The sequence below is a fragment of the Brachyistius frenatus genome, unplaced genomic scaffold, assembly GCF_029030835.1.
Source record: "Brachyistius frenatus isolate BFR_SWC_R1_liver_20210118 unplaced genomic scaffold, ASM2903083v1 Contig_78, whole genome shotgun sequence".
NCBI lineage: Eukaryota > Metazoa > Chordata > Actinopteri > Embiotocidae > Brachyistius > Brachyistius frenatus.
In genome coordinates this window covers 1790789-1811062 of record NW_027210677.1, presented here as the reverse complement: position 1 = coordinate 1811062, position 20274 = coordinate 1790789, and the positions used below count along the sequence as shown (strand labels likewise).

General features: G+C 41.0%; 1 protein-coding gene across 1 annotated transcript in view; it reads right to left on the bottom strand.

Moving 5' to 3' along the window:
• ryr2a (ryanodine receptor 2a (cardiac)) overlaps positions 1–20274 on the bottom strand; it is a 180097-nt gene that overhangs the window by 84618 nt on the left and 75205 nt on the right. Inside the window, exons 13-31 of the mRNA XM_069708820.1 lie at positions 16178–16361; positions 14639–14774; positions 14267–14362; positions 13652–13770; positions 10707–10840; positions 10225–10466; positions 9354–9546; positions 8962–9166; positions 8621–8725; positions 7279–7382; positions 6997–7080; positions 6117–6276; positions 5399–5546; positions 5107–5210; positions 4248–4352; positions 2126–2300; positions 1027–1235; positions 750–920; positions 86–231 (exon numbers count right to left, since the gene is read on the bottom strand). Coding sequence (XP_069564921.1) covers positions 86–231; positions 750–920; positions 1027–1235; positions 2126–2300; positions 4248–4352; positions 5107–5210; positions 5399–5546; positions 6117–6276; positions 6997–7080; positions 7279–7382; positions 8621–8725; positions 8962–9166; positions 9354–9546; positions 10225–10466; positions 10707–10840; positions 13652–13770; positions 14267–14362; positions 14639–14774; positions 16178–16361 — 2820 coding nt within the window. The remainder of the gene's footprint in view (positions 1–85; positions 232–749; positions 921–1026; positions 1236–2125; positions 2301–4247; positions 4353–5106; positions 5211–5398; positions 5547–6116; positions 6277–6996; positions 7081–7278; positions 7383–8620; positions 8726–8961; positions 9167–9353; positions 9547–10224; positions 10467–10706; positions 10841–13651; positions 13771–14266; positions 14363–14638; positions 14775–16177; positions 16362–20274) is intronic.

The following is a 20274-nucleotide window of genomic DNA, read 5'->3' as shown; positions in this document are numbered from 1 at the left end:
AAAACAATCTGTTGAATCTTTACTATTGAACATGAATGATGCTGTTGGTAATGAGTGAAATGTGCTGATAGGACTGAGGGTTTACCGCTGTTTGAGCTTGGATGGCTTCTCCTGGTTATAATCTTTGTGGTTGTTGAACTCGTCTCTGTCGGGTGCATTAGGACCGTTGTGACCATGAGACGATTTCATCAGGACCTCAAAGTCTGACACGGTTTCAAAGTCCTCCAGCTCCTACAGAAACAGACAGTATAAACACACCACACATAAGTTAACTTTAACAGGTAGCAGCCAATAGCTTGAACGCACAGCATGTTGGGAACCCAATAAATCTCAGAGTGAGTTGGAGGGTAGCGAAAGATCAGTTTAGGTTCATATTCAGAAAAGGTTGATTGAGATTTGACTTGCTATTAGATGTTTATAGCTGGAAAGAAAATTATAATACAATATGTGCAAGAAAGAAAAAAACACTCTTCTTCATAAATATATTTGCAAGGACATTGGTTTACTTGAGCTGATGGGAAATTATATCGTGCAGTTCCCAGGGTGCAAAAATTATGACTTTTTTTTAGCATCATTACATCAAGCAAAAACAGAAATAAATACTCTGCAGCTGAATGAAGAAATCTGAGACAACCTGCAACAAATCATTTTGTACATGTGACCAGAAGCACTTTGTGCAGTGAAGGAATATCCTGCACAACAGATGGGCAGCATTTGAGCGAGTATGTGTTACACACAGTATCTGTTACCTTCTTTGTTGAGAAGATGCTGCAGTTCGACGGGGATCTGGACTCAGAACACTCGATGGGCATGCTCAGTCTGTAGAAGGTGATGTCAGTGTAGCTGTTCTGAGAGCCGAATGACCTCTGGGTGACCTTTAGGCACGGACACGACTCCACTGTCCCGTCTATCCTCGTCACCTGAAAAAGAAACATTTGCAGCTCAGCTTACTTTTTGAATAATTTATTCAACAGAGTCAACCAGGTAGTGGCTGCGTGGTGCTAAGTGAGAGCTAACCTCCCTCACCTCGATGTGCTGGTGGTTGGGGGGAACAGGCACAAACTGAGGCAGCCTCTTGCTGAGCCACATGGTGACGTCCCGGTTCATGTTGACAGCGAACGGCTCGTAGCCTTCCTGCAGGCCACAGATGGTGAAGTACTTCAGAGTGCTCACATCTTTACCGAAGTTCATCTTCCCCACTTGACACACACCGAGACTGCAAACTGGGATAAAACCTGGGACACACAAACGTGATGCGATGTTAAAACTTATAGGTGTTGTTTAATACTTCCTGTAAAACCATTAAAAAGTCAGTATTCAATTGAAATTGAATTCTTCTGAATGGTATAAATAAATACACCCCAGTTTCCAAAAAAGGTCAGTAAAAGGTCAGTAAAAACAAAATGCAATGATTTGCAAATCAAATAAATTTATATTTCATTGAAAATAGACCAAAGACAACATACCAAATGTTGAAACAAAAATGTCATTGTTTAATAAAAAAAAAAAAATGTGCTCCTTTTGAATTTCATGCCAGCAACAAATCTCAAAAAAGTTGGGACAAGGTCAACAAAAAACTGGAAAGTTGTATAATGCTTAAAAAAATATCTGGTGGAACATCTCAACTAATGTGGTTAAATGGCAACAGATCAGTGACATGATTGGGTACAAAAAGATGACTTCAGAGAGGCAGAGTCTCTCAGCAGTGAAGATGGGGAGAGGTTCACCACTGTGTGAAAGGCTGTTTGGGAAAATAGTTCAACAATCTAAGAATAATGTTCCTCAACGTAAAACTACAAAGAATTAGTGGATTTCATCGTCTACGGTTCATAATATCATTAAAAGATTCAGAGAATCTGGAGAAATCTCTGAACACAAGGGACAAGGCTGGAAACCAATATTGGATGATGGTGGTGATCTTCGGGCCCTCAGGCAGCACTGCATTAAAAACACACTATTCTGGAGTGGAAATCACTGCATGGGCTCAGGAACACTTCTGGAAACTATCGTCTGTGAACACAGTTCATCGCTGCGTCCACAAATGCAGGTTAAAACTCTCCAAAGAAGAAACCAGATAGAAACATGATCCAGAAACACTGCTGCCTTCTCTGGGTCCAGCACTAACCTTCTCCAGCTTCAAAGTCCTTGAACGCCAGTTCCGATCCAGAATCATCCAGCAACACTTCTCCATTGAGAGTAAACATCATGGTGTGCTCATTCAGATCCACCATGCAGCCCACCACGTCCCCCGTCTGCCAGGCACGCCCGAAGTGCTCGTTGCCCTGGTGCCAGCGCTGGACCTGGAAAACACAGCCTTGTGTCAGGAGGGTCTTACATACATTTACAGAGGTGATCAGTGGCGGACGGAGGTATAACCGAGGGGCATTTCTCTGTTGAAGAAGGTATATATATATATGTTTTTTTATATATATAAGGTATATATATATATATATATGTATATATATATATATATAGGTTAGATTAGGTAGGTTAGGTTAGGTAGTTACTTTATTAATCCCCGAGGGGAATTTTTTTTCGCTACAGCAGCATACAGGAAGCAAGAGATAATAATAGAATAATAGAAACAATAAAATAGCAGTAAAATAGCAGTAAAAATATAAAATATGAAATGCACAGTATATACAGTACAGTATATATCTATATATATTATATACAAACAACCAAGAAACACAGACAACAGTGTTATTGTTGTGTGATGGATTTTGCCAGAGGTGAGTTATTGTACAGTCTTATTGCGGTCGGCAGGAATGATCTCCTGTATCTGTCCTTGTGACAGTGGAGCTGAAGGAGTCTTTTGGAGAAAGTATATATATATATACACAAGTATATACAGTATATATATACACAAGGTTGAATCAAAAAGTTAGTTAATGTAAACACTTGTTTCTTGCTTTTTTGTAGAGATGAACTTCACAGCCTGAACAGACAATGAGGTGTGTTCATGATTTTAACAGGAATATTTGAGTGGTATAATGTATTATCACTGTCTATTGTCCTCTTTAAACCACAACACCAATGTTACAAAAGTCACAAATATTAAACAAGATCTTTTTTTCTTAAGCTTGAGGGAGGTCACACATTACCTCAAGTGAAATATTTGTTTTGCGTATCAAGGACTACATTTCTGTTCCAGCATCAGTGAAGAGAGTTTTTTTTTTTTTTTTTTTTTAAAGGACAAATTCCTGCAGCTGATCAGTACTACTTTTGTTAAATATAGATGAAAATGATTCTTAATTCTGTACATGTTTTGGATCAAAACATTTTTATGTTGGCATTCAAATTTCTGTATTTTTTCTATTATTAAAGTAACAATATTTGTTATTTTTTGTGCCTGTTACCTAAATAAAGTGGAAACTTTGTGGGGATCCTTGACTTTCTTCTGATTGTAGCCACTGAAGGCTCTTGTTGGATGAGTAGGAGGACAGACTAATTACATCTTCTCCAGAAACCATTATGTTGGGCCCAAACTCCTACTGCTCTCATTGGACCAGGCAGTACTTTGCTGTTTGTAGATGGCATGTTCATCTGCTATAGTAAGCAGGCCTGTGATAATAACTGTCTTTTTCTCTTCCCTCTCTGCTGTGTCGCTGCTGGAGAGCGTGACGGACCTGGCTTGTGTCTCATAGTGGTGTTTGAAACCCTTTAGAACTTCACAATATTTTTGTCCTAAAATAAGACAAACAAATTCAACTAGTGAGACCAAAACATTAGTACATGCACTACTAGGATTAACAGTTCAGTTTAAGGTGGAATTAAACAGGTGTGTTCAATCAACCTCTCATACAGCGTTCTAGGTATAACTCTATCATATTGGGTTCTAGATGGAACTTTTACAATCGGTTCTCCCAGGAACCACAAAGGGTTCTCCTGTGGGAACAAGCCAAAGAATCCTTGTTGGTTCTCATATGCATGTTTATTTGTAAGTGTGTAGTTTAGGGTTTCAACTACACTATGAATGTTTGAATGGACAGAACAACACTTTGATTTGTGGGTCATTGGATAAAACAGATTGTTTGTAATTTTAGCATAGTTGAAGATGCGACCACGTTTTACGACCAAGTTACACACAAATGCAGATTCCAAGCAGTTTCCTTTGTTTTTCTGGCCACTGTATGCAGATTATGATTAAATATATATATGTATATATATATATATATATACAATATCATTTATATATTAAAACATGATTGTAGTATGACTGAATGAGTAAAGAAAACTCCAGCCACCTTGAAGCCATCAAAGACAAAGGCCTGGTCATCAGATCCCAGCTCCTGGTCTGGCAGACATCCTGGTCTGGCCCATCCCACTCTCATCTCTCCAGCTGTTAACACCTGCAGGAGGTGTGGGACCAGGTTAGTATCCATTTTAGAAACCATATTACAACCACAGTAAAGCTGAGTGTGATAAACTGCATCCTGGACAGAAGGTCGGACTCACACTCACATACGTACAACAACAATCAGTCGTATACTCGTCTGACTCTCTGGAGGTAGTATGTTGCTATAAACCTCATATTGGCTGGATGTATCTCCACCTTCCACTATGTTTATGTTTTCAAAATCCCCATTACAACAGGAAACAACAACAACAACAACAACAACAACAACAACCACCGAGCAGCAACACACTTGAAATAACAAGCCTTGATAAAGATTTGGATCAGGCAATAACGCAGGCCTGCCTGCTTCTTCAACTTTTATGTAGGGATTTAGCCATTGTTGTGCCTTCCCACATGAAAATTTCCACCAAAACAAGTTCCCCATAAACACTATTTTTGTTTATTTTTGTGGGGATAATAGTGTTTATGGGAAATTTGCAAAACCGGCATTCCTGCATCCTGGGCTTAGGGGTTACGACAACAGAAGGATATATGGGTGCAATCAGACTATCCTCCAGCACTATCACAGCGCAGTGAAGATTGTATATACTACTTGTTGTCAAGAAACAGCTTGCATTATTTTGTTTGGAACAGCACAGAGCTTCACATTTGTATCAGCCAACTGCTGATATGTTTCAAAGCACTACAATAATACAGTAAACTACCATAAGCTCCGTGTTGATCACCATTTTCTTACTGTGTCTTACCTCCAGCTCAAAGTACCACTTCCCGACACTGACACAGTAGGTTTTCTCTGCTCTGAAGATGCGGAACCTCTCAGCAGACATATTGCTGACGTCAGATTGAGCTGCTGGATAAGACGGAGGGAAGGAGAGAGGATCAATCTCATGAATACATTAGCACAGAAAAAAATACCATCTAAGAATACATATTGATCTTCTGAATAATATAAGTGGTCATTTTGCACCAAAAGTATTACAAACAATGATACTGAATGAGTTTTTTTCACTGGAAATGTATGTAGGTTGATTATTGTACCATGGTCCTGGTCAGGGGCCTCCAGGTTGTATCCGTAGCCCAGCAGAGTCCGGACAGCCTCTCTGAGACTGTCCTTGTTGGACTTCTTGGTCCTCTCATCCAGCAGAATGTAGGGGACCAAACGGGGGTTTCTACGGTTCTTTACATCCTAACGAGAGCCAGAGAGTCAGAGAATACAAGAAGGATACAGAGGGGAAGAAAAACAAATACTACACGAGGCTCTGGCTGAGTGAGGAGAATAAAACCGTGGGTGTCACTGAGGTGCTTTTGAGCAAGACATGTTCATCCATAATTGCTGAGGGAAGTACCAAGGAAACTGTAACAGTATAGACATACAACAAAAACAATCAGCCAAACTCATGGTGGTCCTACATACAGGTTTACTGCTGATCTGCCCTCGCTGCAGATATCTTCAATCTTTCTTTGAAATCAGAGCAGCTCGGGTTGAGTCACTATTCAGACATCACCAGTGACTTAACTAAGTTATATGGCAAGCTGCTAATTTATTGTGGGCTTGATATTATTGGATTATCATTATTATCGTTGATGAATCGACATGCAGGTTGTCCTCACGTGTTCTTTGGTACCTACTCACGTTCTTGTGTACTGCATTGTGTACGGTATGATTTTATAATTTAACATATGACAACAATACAAACATTTCCAGCAAAAGACACACACATCAGTATTTAACCAGTCTGAGGTGACAGTTTCCGACCTGTTGGATGCCGTAGGTCCAGCCCTGGCGGATGCGGTCTCTTGCCCAGACGTTGTGTGCGTTCTCGGCCAGTTTGTCCACCATGGATTCCTGGGTGGACGTCAGTTTGATGTGACTCAGGTCCAGAGGAGCAGGTTTGTAACCACAGGACAACTCATAGCTGCACACAAAGAGTTCAAGCACTGTATAGTTAGCGGAAGACCCTCAACAACATCGATGCGCTGATGTCTGACAGACAGTTTTGAATTTGGTGTAATGTGGCAGTGTTAGTTTCTGTTGCGCTAGTCTTTCAAATATTCTTTTGTCTCCACCCCATGTGTAGGATCCTAAACTTGGTTCAGAGACAAAGCTTCCGTCCAGACTCGTGTTTATTTACGTCATCCACAAAATAAATTACACTTGTTGCTTAAAGGAAAAAAAGGTTTATGCAGCCACAAAAAATGTTTCCCCAAAGCATTGCCATTCATATCTTGCAAATCTGTCTAATAGACCAAAATTCCACAAAACAGTTAAACAGGGTTGTCGCTCCACCTCCGCCACTCGTGCCACTGACTGCCCATTAGGCACTCGTTAAGTTCTGTTTTTTTATCTTATTTTTATCAATATGTGTCTTTCAAAACAAAAGAGAAAATATAATCATGATTATACAAAGTATATCTCAAGCAAACACAATAAGGCAATATTTAAAGAGTAGCAGCAATAAAGCTGAATATGAAAACGGGAATTAAAATAAACAATATTTATCTCCTCAAACTAATTTGACTCCTATACCATGATGACATCATCAGGTATCATCTTGCATGGTAACATGGACTTGACAACATCTGGTCTGTGTTGAGTTGTGTATGTTTTGTTTGTATTAATGCTTGAGGTGACTTACGTTGCTGACAGTTTCAGGCTCTTCACTTTCTCAACAGCATGTTCATCTGCGAGGCCAACATGGCAGCCCAGAGCCAGGAGAGTTCTGTAACACACAAAAATACAATCACAAACGCACAAAGTGAGATGAGTACTGCGTCCAGGCGGGTGATGCCATTACCATCACGATAGTCCTGCAAAGTCGACAGAAAAGAAAACTTGTGTGGTGCGAACACCGAGGTTTAACTGATAAATATTTGATCTGACGTCACATCTCATGCTGCTCACTGCACGGATGCATTACTTGAGAGTCTCCAGGGACATTTGTAAGTTGTAGCTCCGCTCCTGTTCAGGAAGCTTGGAGAACTCCACCAGACAGGGGTGCTGCCGCTTGTTATCATCACGCACCTGAAACACAGGTTTAAAAACACAGAGGTTAGAGGAGGAAACCCTGCGATCTCCAGACATGGATAACTAGGGGAGACCTCATCACATGGAGTCACAGAGCAAGTTACATTACACAACACGGCTGCCTTCATCTACCTGTTACAGTTATCTCTTATGTTAATCATCCAAACAACTTCATTTTGCACAGGGTGCAGCATTTGGTATTTAAAAGAAGTGCAGTGATGGAATTTAAAACTTATTTTGCAACTTTTATAATGACCATCGTAAGTGATTCTAGCTCGTGGCTCTTTGGGAAACCTACTGATACATGTTCTCCTCAGCTACATCAAATTACCACAATAAATGTATTAATAATAAAAACATTTTTTATCTGAGATTAAATCATTAGTCATTAGAAAAATCTCCCTCTATAACTGGATCAGTCATGGTTTAACTTTTTTTTTAGCTTAAGAGCTTTTCAGCAGCAGAATAAGACCTGAATTTAATTTGTGTGTGCGTGTGTGCGTGTGCGTGTGTGCGTGTGCGTGTGCGTGTGTGTGTGTGTGTAGCATTCAGTTCAGTCTTGTGCCATGTGTACAGTGTTACAGAAATGCTATTTGACTGTCAAACATGATCAACACGATCAACATTTAAGATAAACATTGGTAAACTAGATTAGCGCATCTGCAAAAGGCGCTTATAATAGACAATAATTTAACTTTTAACACACAGAGACCATTTTAAATGCCTCTAACTCATCAAGCTTTGATTGTCACAACAACCTTTTTACCTGTTTTAACCAAAAATCTACTCGTCAACACCAGACAGCACCGGCTTCAGTCGCCAGGAGCAACCAGAACCAAGAGCTGTGATCACATCACTCATAACATCGGTTCTCAGTATCCTCTATAATAGATTTTAACTTCTTATTTATTACTTTTAAGGCCCTTCATGGCCTCTTCTCCTGTTGTATTTCTGTCCTGTTCGTTCCACATTAGCTGGTGCTTAGTTTAAGACAGAGGTATTTCATCTATTCAACAAGAAGGTCTGAAAACTACAGGGAGCAGATTGTTTGCAGTCGGGGTCACAAGACTCTGGAATGACAATTAGGTTGGCTGAATCAGTGATGGCGATTTAAAAAAAAATCTGATATCTCGGTTAAAATTAGCTGCAGTGTGTGAAGTACTGTGTAATGTGCGCATTGAAAGGGCTCTATGAAGACTATTAATATTACATACAGCTGTTGGTGGGATACTCACTGCTCCGTAGGTCCAGCCCAGCTCTATCTTGTTCATCACCCACAGTTCATGGATGTTTTCTGCAAGTTTCTCCCTGATCCTCTCCAAGTGAGGTGGCAGAACAATCTAAACACACACACACACAGAAAAACAAATCAGTTATACATGCTACTTCAGCATTACTGTGGCTTGTTTGTTTCCACTAAAACAAACAAAATAAAAGTCATGAGTGACTTTGGAAAATGCTGTGATTATAGAAAAATGACCTGAAATGAAGTCTGTTATTGTAAAAAAAAAAAAAAAAAAAGAAACAGCAGGAGGAGTTGTGTGCTCTGAATTTTAAAAGCAGACAGTGTCTTTACCTGGCTGGTGTCCACTGGTGTCGGGGTGAATGCTGCCTGACTCAAGGTGATTGTGGGTCCCAGCAGCTCTTTGGCTGCAGTCTGGTCTTGACTGGCCTCCAGCTTCAGCTTCTCCCTGGGCAGCACCGCCTCGTAGCAGGGGGCGTAACCAGGAGGAGGGAGGAACTTGAACTCGCCATGACGACCCCCGAGGAGGAAGCGCACCCTGCAGCGCAGCATGTGACAGGAAGGCGAGTCAGGGAGGAGAGACGATGGTACCCAAGTTAAGATTTCAACATGGAAACATGTATTTTGTGTGTGATTAACGTGACTTGCTGCCAACACTTTCACGCTGCCATTTGCATTTTCTCTTTGCGGATCAATAAAGTAACATGTCAATCTAAAGCACTGACTCGACTCCGGCAGAGAAGCTGGCCACCGGGAAGAAGAGGCCGTCGGAGTTGAAGTTCTCAAACATGCCCTGAACCGGCTGGCCGTTGATCCTGAAGGAGATGCTGGGCACGCTGAGGTCCAGGCAGCAGCTCACCACGTCTTCGGCTCGCAGGAGATGCTGATTGGGTGAGCTGACGGTCCGCGCGATGCAGCCTGCACAGGATTAGTGGAGGAACAGTGAGGATTCGTGAGTTTAGTTTGGGTTATATGTTTAGTCTGTAACATGAAAACATCTGAAGTGAATCTGCCTTCTGGAACAAACTAACTCAATACCTGTTATCTGTTTGGATAAATAATTAATTACACACACTCATACACATACTTACACACACATGAACTCATATCAATATACTTGAATACACAGATACATGCAAACACAATTATAGCTGACGAAATAAAATATGGACAAGCAGACTTACAGTGGGTACGGAAAGTATTCAGACCCCTTTAAATTTTTCACTCTTTGTTTCATTGCAGCCATTTGCTAAAATCAAAAAAGTTCATTTTATTTCTCATTAATGTACACTCAGCACCCCATCTTGACAGAAAAAAACAGAAATGTAGAAATTTGTGCAAATTTATTAAAAAAGAAAAACTGAAATATCACATGGTCATAAGTATGTACCCATACCTAATCTACATATAGCTGAATCATACAATGTGTAGGAATGTGTACCAGCTGAACCAAGTACACTACCATCATTTCTTTTGATTTCACACAGACTGGATACAACACACACACACACACACACACACACACACACACACACACACACACACACACACACACACACACACACACACACACACACACACACACACACAGCTCACCTGACCAAAGGTGGAGTCCATCAAAGCTGTAAGAGTGGAGGTCGTCACCCACTCCGTTGCCCCCCCAGCCCTCCCCTCCAATGGGGTAGGGTGCGTAGCCGCTGGTGTTCGCCCAGCCCACTCTGAGGTGAGTGGCTTCTGCGGTGACAAACGGCAGCACCTGATCCACGATCAGCTCGTAGTACCACTTCCTGTACTGGGCGGAGCCATCGCTGACTCCCAGGAAGATATTGGGATGCATGCTTTTGAGAGAAGTGAAGCAGACGGTATACTGTCAGTGAATCGGTAAATATGACAACATACAGTCACTATCACAGCTCCATGAACCTAGGGCTGGATTTTGTGTGTGTGTGTGTGTGTGTGTGTGTGTGTGTGTGTGTGTGTGTGTGTGTGTGTGTGTGTGTGTGTGTGTGTGTGTGTGTGTGTGTGTGTGTGTGTGTGTGTGTGTGTGTGTGTGTGTGTGTGTGTGTGTGTGTGTATACCTGCTTACGTGGTTGATCAGGCGGGTCTGCAGTAACAGATCTCTTCCTGGCAGCAGGTTGTCACAGATCAGGTGCTGGTTGGAGCGCACTGCGACGCCGTGACACACGCACAGTGAACACAACACGTCCAGAACCTAAACAGCATGCAGGAAGCAGAGAAGATGCCACTGTTGTTACAGTATGAACGTACACATGCACACAGACTGAACAGCAGGCTTCCTGAAACAGCGGTTTGCTTGGGCCGGCTAAAGCTTCCTGTCACAACGTGTTAGCATCGCCTGAGAAATAATTATTGTTCATTACACCCTGCGGAGTCAGTGCCCGTCAACAACTGAGGACATGGGGTCTGATTCACCAACCGTTCTTCAGAACTAAATTTCTTCTTAAAACCCACTTATGCAGTTTTTGTGAAGATTCTGGCATTCAACGATGTTTTCTTATTTCTTTCTAGGTAAGAACAAAATCTACACACACTCAATAACACACGCACATTTGAGTGCTGACAAGTTTGTGTGAAATAGTCAGTTATTTAGTTTTCTTCAATTCCACAGTTGTATGATATTATAGTATTTAATCTGCAATATTTTCTTAATAATTTTTAATTTTTTTCATTTCTTAACAAAGCATTCTAGTTTTGAATAAACGCACTCAAAGGATCGACAATAGTTTTGTAAATTGAAATACATTTTGCCTTTTACAATGTGATTCTTTATGTATTACAAATAATATCAAGGAGGAAAACATCACTAACAACACAAAGTATTTTCACTTTTTACATTTTTTAAAAATGTATTTTTTTGAAGTGTTTCTGGGATTGTAACCAGCGTTCAGGTGTTTGGGCTGTTCGCTCCTGGATGTCCAGGACCATCTGCGATCAGACACAGGGCAGGTGGACAGGGTCTGGGTGCAGGGGGGTCAGGGTCTGGGTGCAGGGGGGACAGGATCTGGGTGCAGGGGGACAGGATCTGGGTGCAGGGGGTCAGGGTCTGGGTACAGGGGGGACAGGATCTGGGTGCAGGGGGGACAGGGTCTGGGTGCAGGGGGACAGGGTCTGGGTGCAGGGGGTCAGGGTCTGGGTACAAGGGGGACAGGAACGAGCAATGCTATCACATTCATCTTTTTTTTTTAAACAATTTTAGATCTATAAATTACACTATGCTAAAAAGTATGACAGCGCTTTTTCCTGCAGCAGCACAGCTTCTGAACAGCTGTAGTTGTTCGTCCTTTTGGAGTCCGCTGCTCCACTGTTTTTCAGCATTTCCGTTTCTCTCAACTTCTCTTTTCTCCCTCCCTTTCTGTGACTCTGTGTGCACACGGCCCTGCAGTCTCATGCCCTTTTATGGGCATTGGCAGGGCGGTTATCTATGCTAATTATGAACAACTGGCAGCGCTTTCAACTTTGGAGGGCCATAAGATTCATCAATGTAAGAACAGATCTGGGATTTAAAACACGTCATGAAGTCATAAGAGAGGAGAAGAGAACATTTTTGGTGAATGAGGCCCAATGATCTCTACCTGAGGGATTTACAACAAAGGTTGAGAAGTGTGTTGTTCATCCTGCACTGACCACAGCTGACAAATCTCTGCCTGCTGATTCCTTCAGACCTTTTGTCACCACAGACTCTGCATCGATCATTTGCACAAAAAACGATTCCAAGGTGGACAGTGGAAGTCTCCACATGTAGGAAACTGTTGATATTTACACCATTAGCCACAACATTAAAACTACTGATAGTTGGAGTGAATAACATTCACTATCTCATCACAATGGCATCTGCCAAGAGGTGTGATATATTAGGCAGCAAGTGACCAGTCACTTCTAGGAGTTGATGTGTTGGAAGCAGGAAAAATGGGAAGGCGTGAGGATCTCGGTGGCTCGATGACTGGGTCAGAAGATCCTGAAAACAGCAGGTCTCGTGGGGTGTTTCCGGGATTCAGTGGTTCGTACCTACTAAAAGTGGTCCAGGATGGACATCCACAGAACTGGGTTTATGGAACTGATGCGAGGGGAGGACCCAATCCCACAGAGGAGCTACTGTGGCATAAATTGCTAAAACCCTTAATTCTGGCATTGATAGAAATGTGTGAGGACATCCATCGGTGCTTGCTGCATGTGGGACTGTGTAGCTGCAGTCAGAGTGCCCATGCTGACCCCTGTCCACAGATGAAAGCTCCAACAATGGGCAAATGAGTGTCAATACTAGACCATGGAGAAGGTGGTCTGATGAATCACGTTTTCTTTTACATCATGTGGATGGCCGGCTGCGTGTGCATGTGCATCGTTTACCTGGTGAAGAGATGGCAGCAGGGTGCACCATGGGATGAAGGCAGTGTGATGCTTTGGGTAATGTTCAGCAGGAGAAGCTTGGACCCTGGCCTTTATTTCATGTGGAGATTACTTTGACCCATTCGTCCTACATGTGCACCTGTTTATGGCATTATATTTGGAGGCATCGTGTTCCCTGATGGCAGTGGTTTCCTTACGCAGGACCACACTGCACACCTTATTCAGGTATGGTTCGAGGAACATGACAAAGGTGTTGACTTCCCAACCTCATAACTTACAGGACTCTAAGGATCTGCTGGGAACGCCCAGGTGCCTGATATCACAGGATACCTCAGAGATCGTGCTGATCTGTTGATGATGCTCTGACTGTGTCAAAGTTGTTGTGGTGGCATGAGGGGCATCTAACCCATATCAGGCAGGTTGTTTTAATGTTGTGGTTGATTGATGAAAGAAAAAAAAATACTGTACATACGGTAGTGTGCAAGTTTTAGGAGTAGGAGCTTTAAAGGCAAAGGGTGCTCCCCTGGAATTTGATCTCGCTCAAGTTTTGACTTTTGACTTTTGAAAACAGCCCAACTTTAGTTTTAGTGCCTAAAATTCTGCACAGTATTTTATTTCTGTATGTACGGATCTACAAAAATGAAAGAAGTGCCAATACCTTGTGGTTGCGTCCATGCTTGTCCAGCAGACATATGATGGATTTGATATGTCCCTCTTTGATTATGTTTAGTGCCTCGGGACTCTCCACCAGCACACAATGAAGAACCTCCAATATACCTAGAAATGAAATAGACATGTATCGTAAGAAGGACTTCATGTGCAGCAAGAAGTCAAAACCAAAATTTGTAACTGGCAGAGATGGAGCTTTCCAGAAAAAGGGAGTTTTTGTCCTAAGACCTTCCCACTCCACACAATCAGAGGATATCAAAGGATATCACAGTCTCTGAAATAGATCGTGGAGTGTAGTAGATAATCATCACAAGTTAAACAAAAAAAAAGTGCCCTTTTTTAATGGTTGATAACATGGATTTGATAACATGGATTCCAAATGGAAGGTGAGCATTGTAGACAACAATTTCATGTGTTCAGAATCTCAAATATTTCTTCTACATGTTAAACGCTAAAACTGCATGTGCTTTTGAATGTTTCGAAATCTTAAAATGTTCTTAAAATTTCAAAGTCTGAAAATATGACAGATTTTTTTATGTGGTCTCAGACTTCGGGACCCTGCTGTTTTCAATCATGTGATCTTGTCAGAGGTAAGTTGACCTACCAGAAGAGGCCTCCAGACGCTCCAATCTGCTAATCAGCCAGTCCAAAGAGCCAGAAAACTGGGCACAGTTCTTCCTGTTCCCTCTGATGAGTGCAGCTGGTGGAGGACAGAGGGAAGGAGTGGACAGGGGAGGATGGACATGTCAACAAGAGGTGTGTGATAATGGAAACCAAAAACACTGTAGAAACGTCTGCATGGATCTCTGTCCTCTGACTGCATCACTTTTTATATTAATCCCATCATTACACTGAGTGATTTGTCATCTCCTTAAATCATGTGAATATCAAAATAGAAAACCTTCATATAGACAGTGGACATTGAATGTGGGTTACTCCACCTTTTTTCTGCATGCACATGTATGTGTGTGTTTACCCAGTAGCTGGTAGAGGGAGTTGAGGATGGAGCTCCAGGCTTCTGCAGCCTCCCTTCCTACTGCCTCAGCAAAATGAGCTGCACTGCTGTAGACGTGAAGACGATCAATACACTCCAATACCAGGCTGATTATCCCCTACAGACAGAGGTTGTTGGTTTTACTGCTTTATTCAGCTTTATTCACTGCTGTCTTACAATGGCAGAGAACAGTCACTGCAGAAAAGCTGAGAAAAACACAGTTCAAAATCCTCAGACTGGGTAAACTCTGGCAGATGGATTGGTTCCTTCATTCCATGTTTTTGAACTCAAAGTTATGACAAAAAGTAATTGGGATAGACCTTTAGAAAAACCCACTTATGAAATATGACAGAAAACAGCATCAAACAACATGTTCTTTTTCAGTCTTCCACCTATTATTTTAAAATGATCTCTAATTGAATATTATCAATGAATTTACACTTCAATTAAAATATTAGACTAGTTTGATCCCTCCAAACTGTGACCAATATAGGCGAAGCTTAGTTTTTCATTAGTCACCGCCTTGTTTTCGTTGGAATAGAAAGTACATTTCCAAAATTCCGGTTCACCAAAACTGATGTATTCCAATTTCAGGAAATATTTTTTCAGGGAAGAAGGGTAATTCAGCATTAGACAAGATTGGCTGTGGTCACCTTTAGGTAGCTTTGACTGGATTTATTGCTTTAGCTGTGTATTTTTTATTTTATTTTTTTCAGCATTTTACTGTATCTGCATATTTAGCATGTTTTCTTTGGAGTTTTAGGAGTCAATAGGTAGAAAACAATAAATAAATATCAACCAGCAGATTCCAGTCTTAAAAAGTTACACACTGCTCGTGTCGAGGTTATTCTACATGTTGCAAACTGCAAACAGTAGCCATGTATCTGTGGCAGCATCAGAGTCCAACAGATCGCGGTGGCTGATGCTGCAATGTCATCCATCATGTACATTTAAGTAGATTTTTAAATCTCATGTAATGTAAAAACGTTCTTCTTTATTACTAGAACAGAGCACGAGTTTAAATTGGTTCTTCATCAGGTACAGAGGCATTAAGCTGACTCAAGTCAGTATTACTTCAATGGTGCGTCTCTCTTGTCGGTGGGCCTCCAACCAACCAACATAGAATCAGTATACATCTAGAAACTTAACTAAAATCATGACAACTACTTTTGTGTAATTCACAACAAAAGCAATATATAAAAACATGTTCAAAAATATTACCTGAAGAGCTGAAACACAATCAAAATATTGAATCTAGCATGAATATAATATAAAAAACGACAACAAATCACAGAAAATGAAAATTACACTTTGGAAGGCCATGCTAACCTCCTTAACCAGAGCCTTTGATGACACATTATCTGAAATGAACAAACCTTTCATACACCATAGACACCCGGTCCATAACTGACTTTTATTTTTACTTTGAGTGACTTTTTAGTTATATTTGAAAGATTACAAAAATGATTCTGAATCGGAAATGCAACTCATGACCAGTATCTCCACACGGATACTCCCTACCTCTTCTTGGAAGAGGTTCTGCCGGTTCTTCAGAGCCCTCAGTCGGTTCTGCTTGTCTTCGTGCTCCAGCTGATCTCCAGGTGGCTGGAAGTAGCCAATTAGATCCTGCAGACTCAGGCTGACTGAGTCTATTGGTAGATCTAAAGTAGAGCCCTTTCCCTTTTTTCTTAGTGTGTCCAGACCCCTGGAGAAGACAGACAAGAGGACATCAATCACTACCTTTTGAATGGGAGAAGAGATTGTGATGACTGACTCTTAAAATGTATATGTATATGAGTGTTCTTTGGTTGTAAGTTGACATATATCAATCCATTTCAATAAATGTTAATCAATGTGTAAAATCACCAAACAGTATGGTTTCACTGATTCGCTCTGTGTGCTTCACCTGTGGTTGGTTTTGGTGTCATTCCCTTCACCTACCTGTGGTGTCTGCGACCACCAGAGGTCCTCAGTCTGTCTATCGGCCTCTCTATCTCTCCATCATATGCTGCGTTCAAATGAGGTCGTATTTACCATGTACATGAGAAGAGTCCATATGAGCGGCGTCCTCTTGTGGTATTCACAATGTCGAAACTTGAAAATTTCTATAAATCTGGACTTTGAGAGTTGTGATATGTTTGCTGACATTTACGGAAATGTCAGAGATCATTGAAGTTAATTTTTCATGAAGCTAATATATTGTAATTTTAGTCATGTAGAGCTTGTCTTCTTAACTTAGATAATAAGTCCGTCTGAGGATCTTACCAACGACCACATCTTTTCCCTCGGTGCCTTTGCATTTCCTGCATGGCGCTGCCCCCATTAGCTTGATAAATTCTTAGCCTAGGCATAGCCTAGCTTAGGCGTCCATTTTTCCGTTGCCTAGTAACGGTGTTTTTTTTACAATTAAACTACTTGAACGCGAACAACTTCCATGTAACTACGAGCTCATGAGTTCCATTTGTACACAGCATTAGTCAAGCTCAAACCAGTGCATGTGTCCTTATGTTTTAAACTCTGCTTTTCCCCTTGTTCTTTTCCTATCGCCTGGAGTTTGTTTGTACCCATCATTTGTGAGTAAAGCTCTTTTACTGTCTGAATCCTCTTGTCTCTGCCGTGCATTTGTGTGCTTATTCTCGTGAATCCTGACAGTTGGTATCAATACACTTTATCCCCAAAACAAATCTATGATATAAATGTTAAAACTACCTGCAAAGGTGGCAGGTAAATAAGGAAAGCAAAAGAGAGAGCAGAGGAGAGGAGAGGTGGGAAGTTCCACAGCAACCTCGGCCGATAAGTCACCTGAGCCAGCACTAACTTTAAGATGTATCAAATCAGAAAGTTTCAAGCCTGGTCATTAAAGTTGAGAAGGTATTTGCAACCAGAAGTCAAAGTGGGAGCTGATTCCACAGTGTGTTCCTGATTTTGACAACATTGCACAGATCAAAGAAATAAGTCCAAATTTAAAGGACATATTCTGGGCAAAAATAAGTTAAACTTTACTCCCAGTAATGTGAAAGGTGAGGCCAAAGCCATCCACAGTAACTATATGGTTGGACAACGAATTTCTAAGGTGTTAAGGGCCAAATACAATAACTTCACTTTGTCTGACTTTAGAGGTAGAAAGTTACTGGTCATCCAGGGCCTGCATGCCTTTAAAATATGCTTGAAGTTTGACTGATTTGTTTAATCTGGGCTCATAGATAAATAGAGCTGTTTGTCATCAGCATAGCACTGAAGATGTTCGCTAAGCTTAATAGAACTTTGCCTAAAGGGAAGCATTTATACACGAAAAGTATTGGACCTAGCACCAAACCCTGTGGAACTTCATGACAAACTTTATGTGCGTGGAAGAGTCATCGTTGGCATCATTAGTGTTGTACAGTTCATGAATCACAATAACATATTCCAGTCTTTGTAATAAAATGTTGTGATGTTGTTCCTCTGCTATGATGAACTCTAAATCCTGACTGAAAATCTTAAAATGAACCATTTCTGCGAAAATGGTCACATAATTTATTTCCAAAAGCTTTTTTCCAAAGTTTTAGAAATAAAAGGGAGGTTGGATATCGGTCTGTAGGTGACAAAATAATTGAATCAAAGCTTCTTCTTTTTTCAGCAGAGGTTTAATTAGCAAATTTAAAAGCCTGTGGTGTGTAGCTTGTTAATAAAGATCAGTAACTCCATCAACAAACTAATCGTCCTCGTGTGGGAGTAAAGTCCAGGTAACTTCCCTCCGACATTGTGTTGGCACGTGGCATTGAAGTAAAAAATGATGGAATCACTTTTATATGCATAAGTTATATTCCATATACAGCGGGCTGAAACCACATAGAGGAACTAACATTCTATTTTATGTTTACTGCATGACTGCTCCAAACTAAGATGCTCTAAGGCTGTTTGTGTTGTTGGTTGTGACAAGTCAGCGTGTGCTAATCATTTGAGCACAACTCCCCGCTGTTTTACCCTAGTGTGATTTATGGATGTCATGATTCCGCCATCTACACTTATTGTTTAAGACTCAAGGCATCAATTCAAATGGCCTGTATCAGGGAAAAAAGCTGGGAGTAAATAAAAAAATAATAACACAGATTCAGTGTAAATAGTATTTGCCCCACAAGCAGAAATTTAACTGAATCATCAGAACTTGTCCAAATATTGTTTTGTGACAACCTGGCTGACTTATTTTAGTGGAAAGTATTTGTTTACACTTGTATTAAATGTGTTTTTCTAAGGATCAAATACTAATTTATTGGAAAAAAAAAAAAGTTAAATAACCTGATGAACCTCATGGAAGTTCGCTGATAGTTCAACTGTCCAAATACTTTTTGGAGACAAGGTGTCTTCTGTGTGTTTTTAATGTGCATTCCATGATAAATAATTGTCTCTGCAGCTCTTTACTTTGTGTGTTTCTCTACTGCTACTTTTGAAATCCCTCCACTCTCACAGGAGGATTTAAAGGAGCTTAATTTCTGCTACCATTCAAGGGAAAATGAAAAAGCTTGTTTTATCACATCAGCAGTGACATTATGTTTTGACATAATCACTGACTCAGCAAGACCTTTCTAGGACATGCATGCTTGTTAAATAGTTTATGACGCAATGTACACAAGGTATCACATGATCTTTACCGGCATATCTGCACATGTTATCTGGATAAAGACGTCAGATCTGCAGGTCGTACACCAGGTATTTCATGTTTTCTGGCGAAATCCAAATTTAAAATCGGATTCGGGATGGCTGTGGATCGATGGTAGAGCAGGTTGCCCACTAATCAAAGGTTGGTGGTTCAATCCATGGTTCCTCCTGTCGACATGCCGAAGTGTTCTTAGGCAAGACACTGAACCCCAAGTTGCTCCTGATGGTGTACTATCTGTGTGAATGTGTGCAGGGATGTATCGTGATGGTGAGCACCTTGCATGACAGCTCAGCTCCATTAGTCTGTGAATGTGTGTGTGAATAGGAAACAGTGTAAAGTGTTTTGAGATGGCTAAAGCGATAAAAGCGATAGCAGACCATTTACTATTTACCAAAATGTAAATTACTTCTCCACAAACATCACGAGTCTTTGGAAGCAATGCTGCTGTGTGGGCTCTATTTATTTTGCTGCTACTACTTGAGCTTTTATATGTTTGTGAAGTTAGGTGACTTTTCAACTTGATTTTTCTTCAGCCTGTGGTCACACTGAACAGATTGCATTTTGACCTGCCTGTGCAACCCTAAAGCTCTGAATTCAGTCTTAAGAGGCATTTTCCCTCAACCTGATACCGATTAAATGTTAATACCAGGTGTGACTGCTGTATAGAAACACACAAGACTGTCGTGGACCTGGCTGCTTTTGTTTTGGTAGATCATCTTGTTCCTGTGCAGTTTGTCACCGCTGCCTGGATTCAATGGCGGGAAACCTTCAGAGCATGTGTCTCACTATTTTCTGCAATAAATAAAGATGGCACTTTGCCTTTTCTGTTCATTATGAAATTGCCGGTGTTTTATAAACCACTACAGCCTCATTTTGTACAAGGTTCATCTTACCACGCTTCGCTATGGCATCTCTTATCTTCTGCGTCTTTCAGGCTCCTTTCATGTAGAACCAGCTCCCAGTGTCAGTTTGGGAGGCA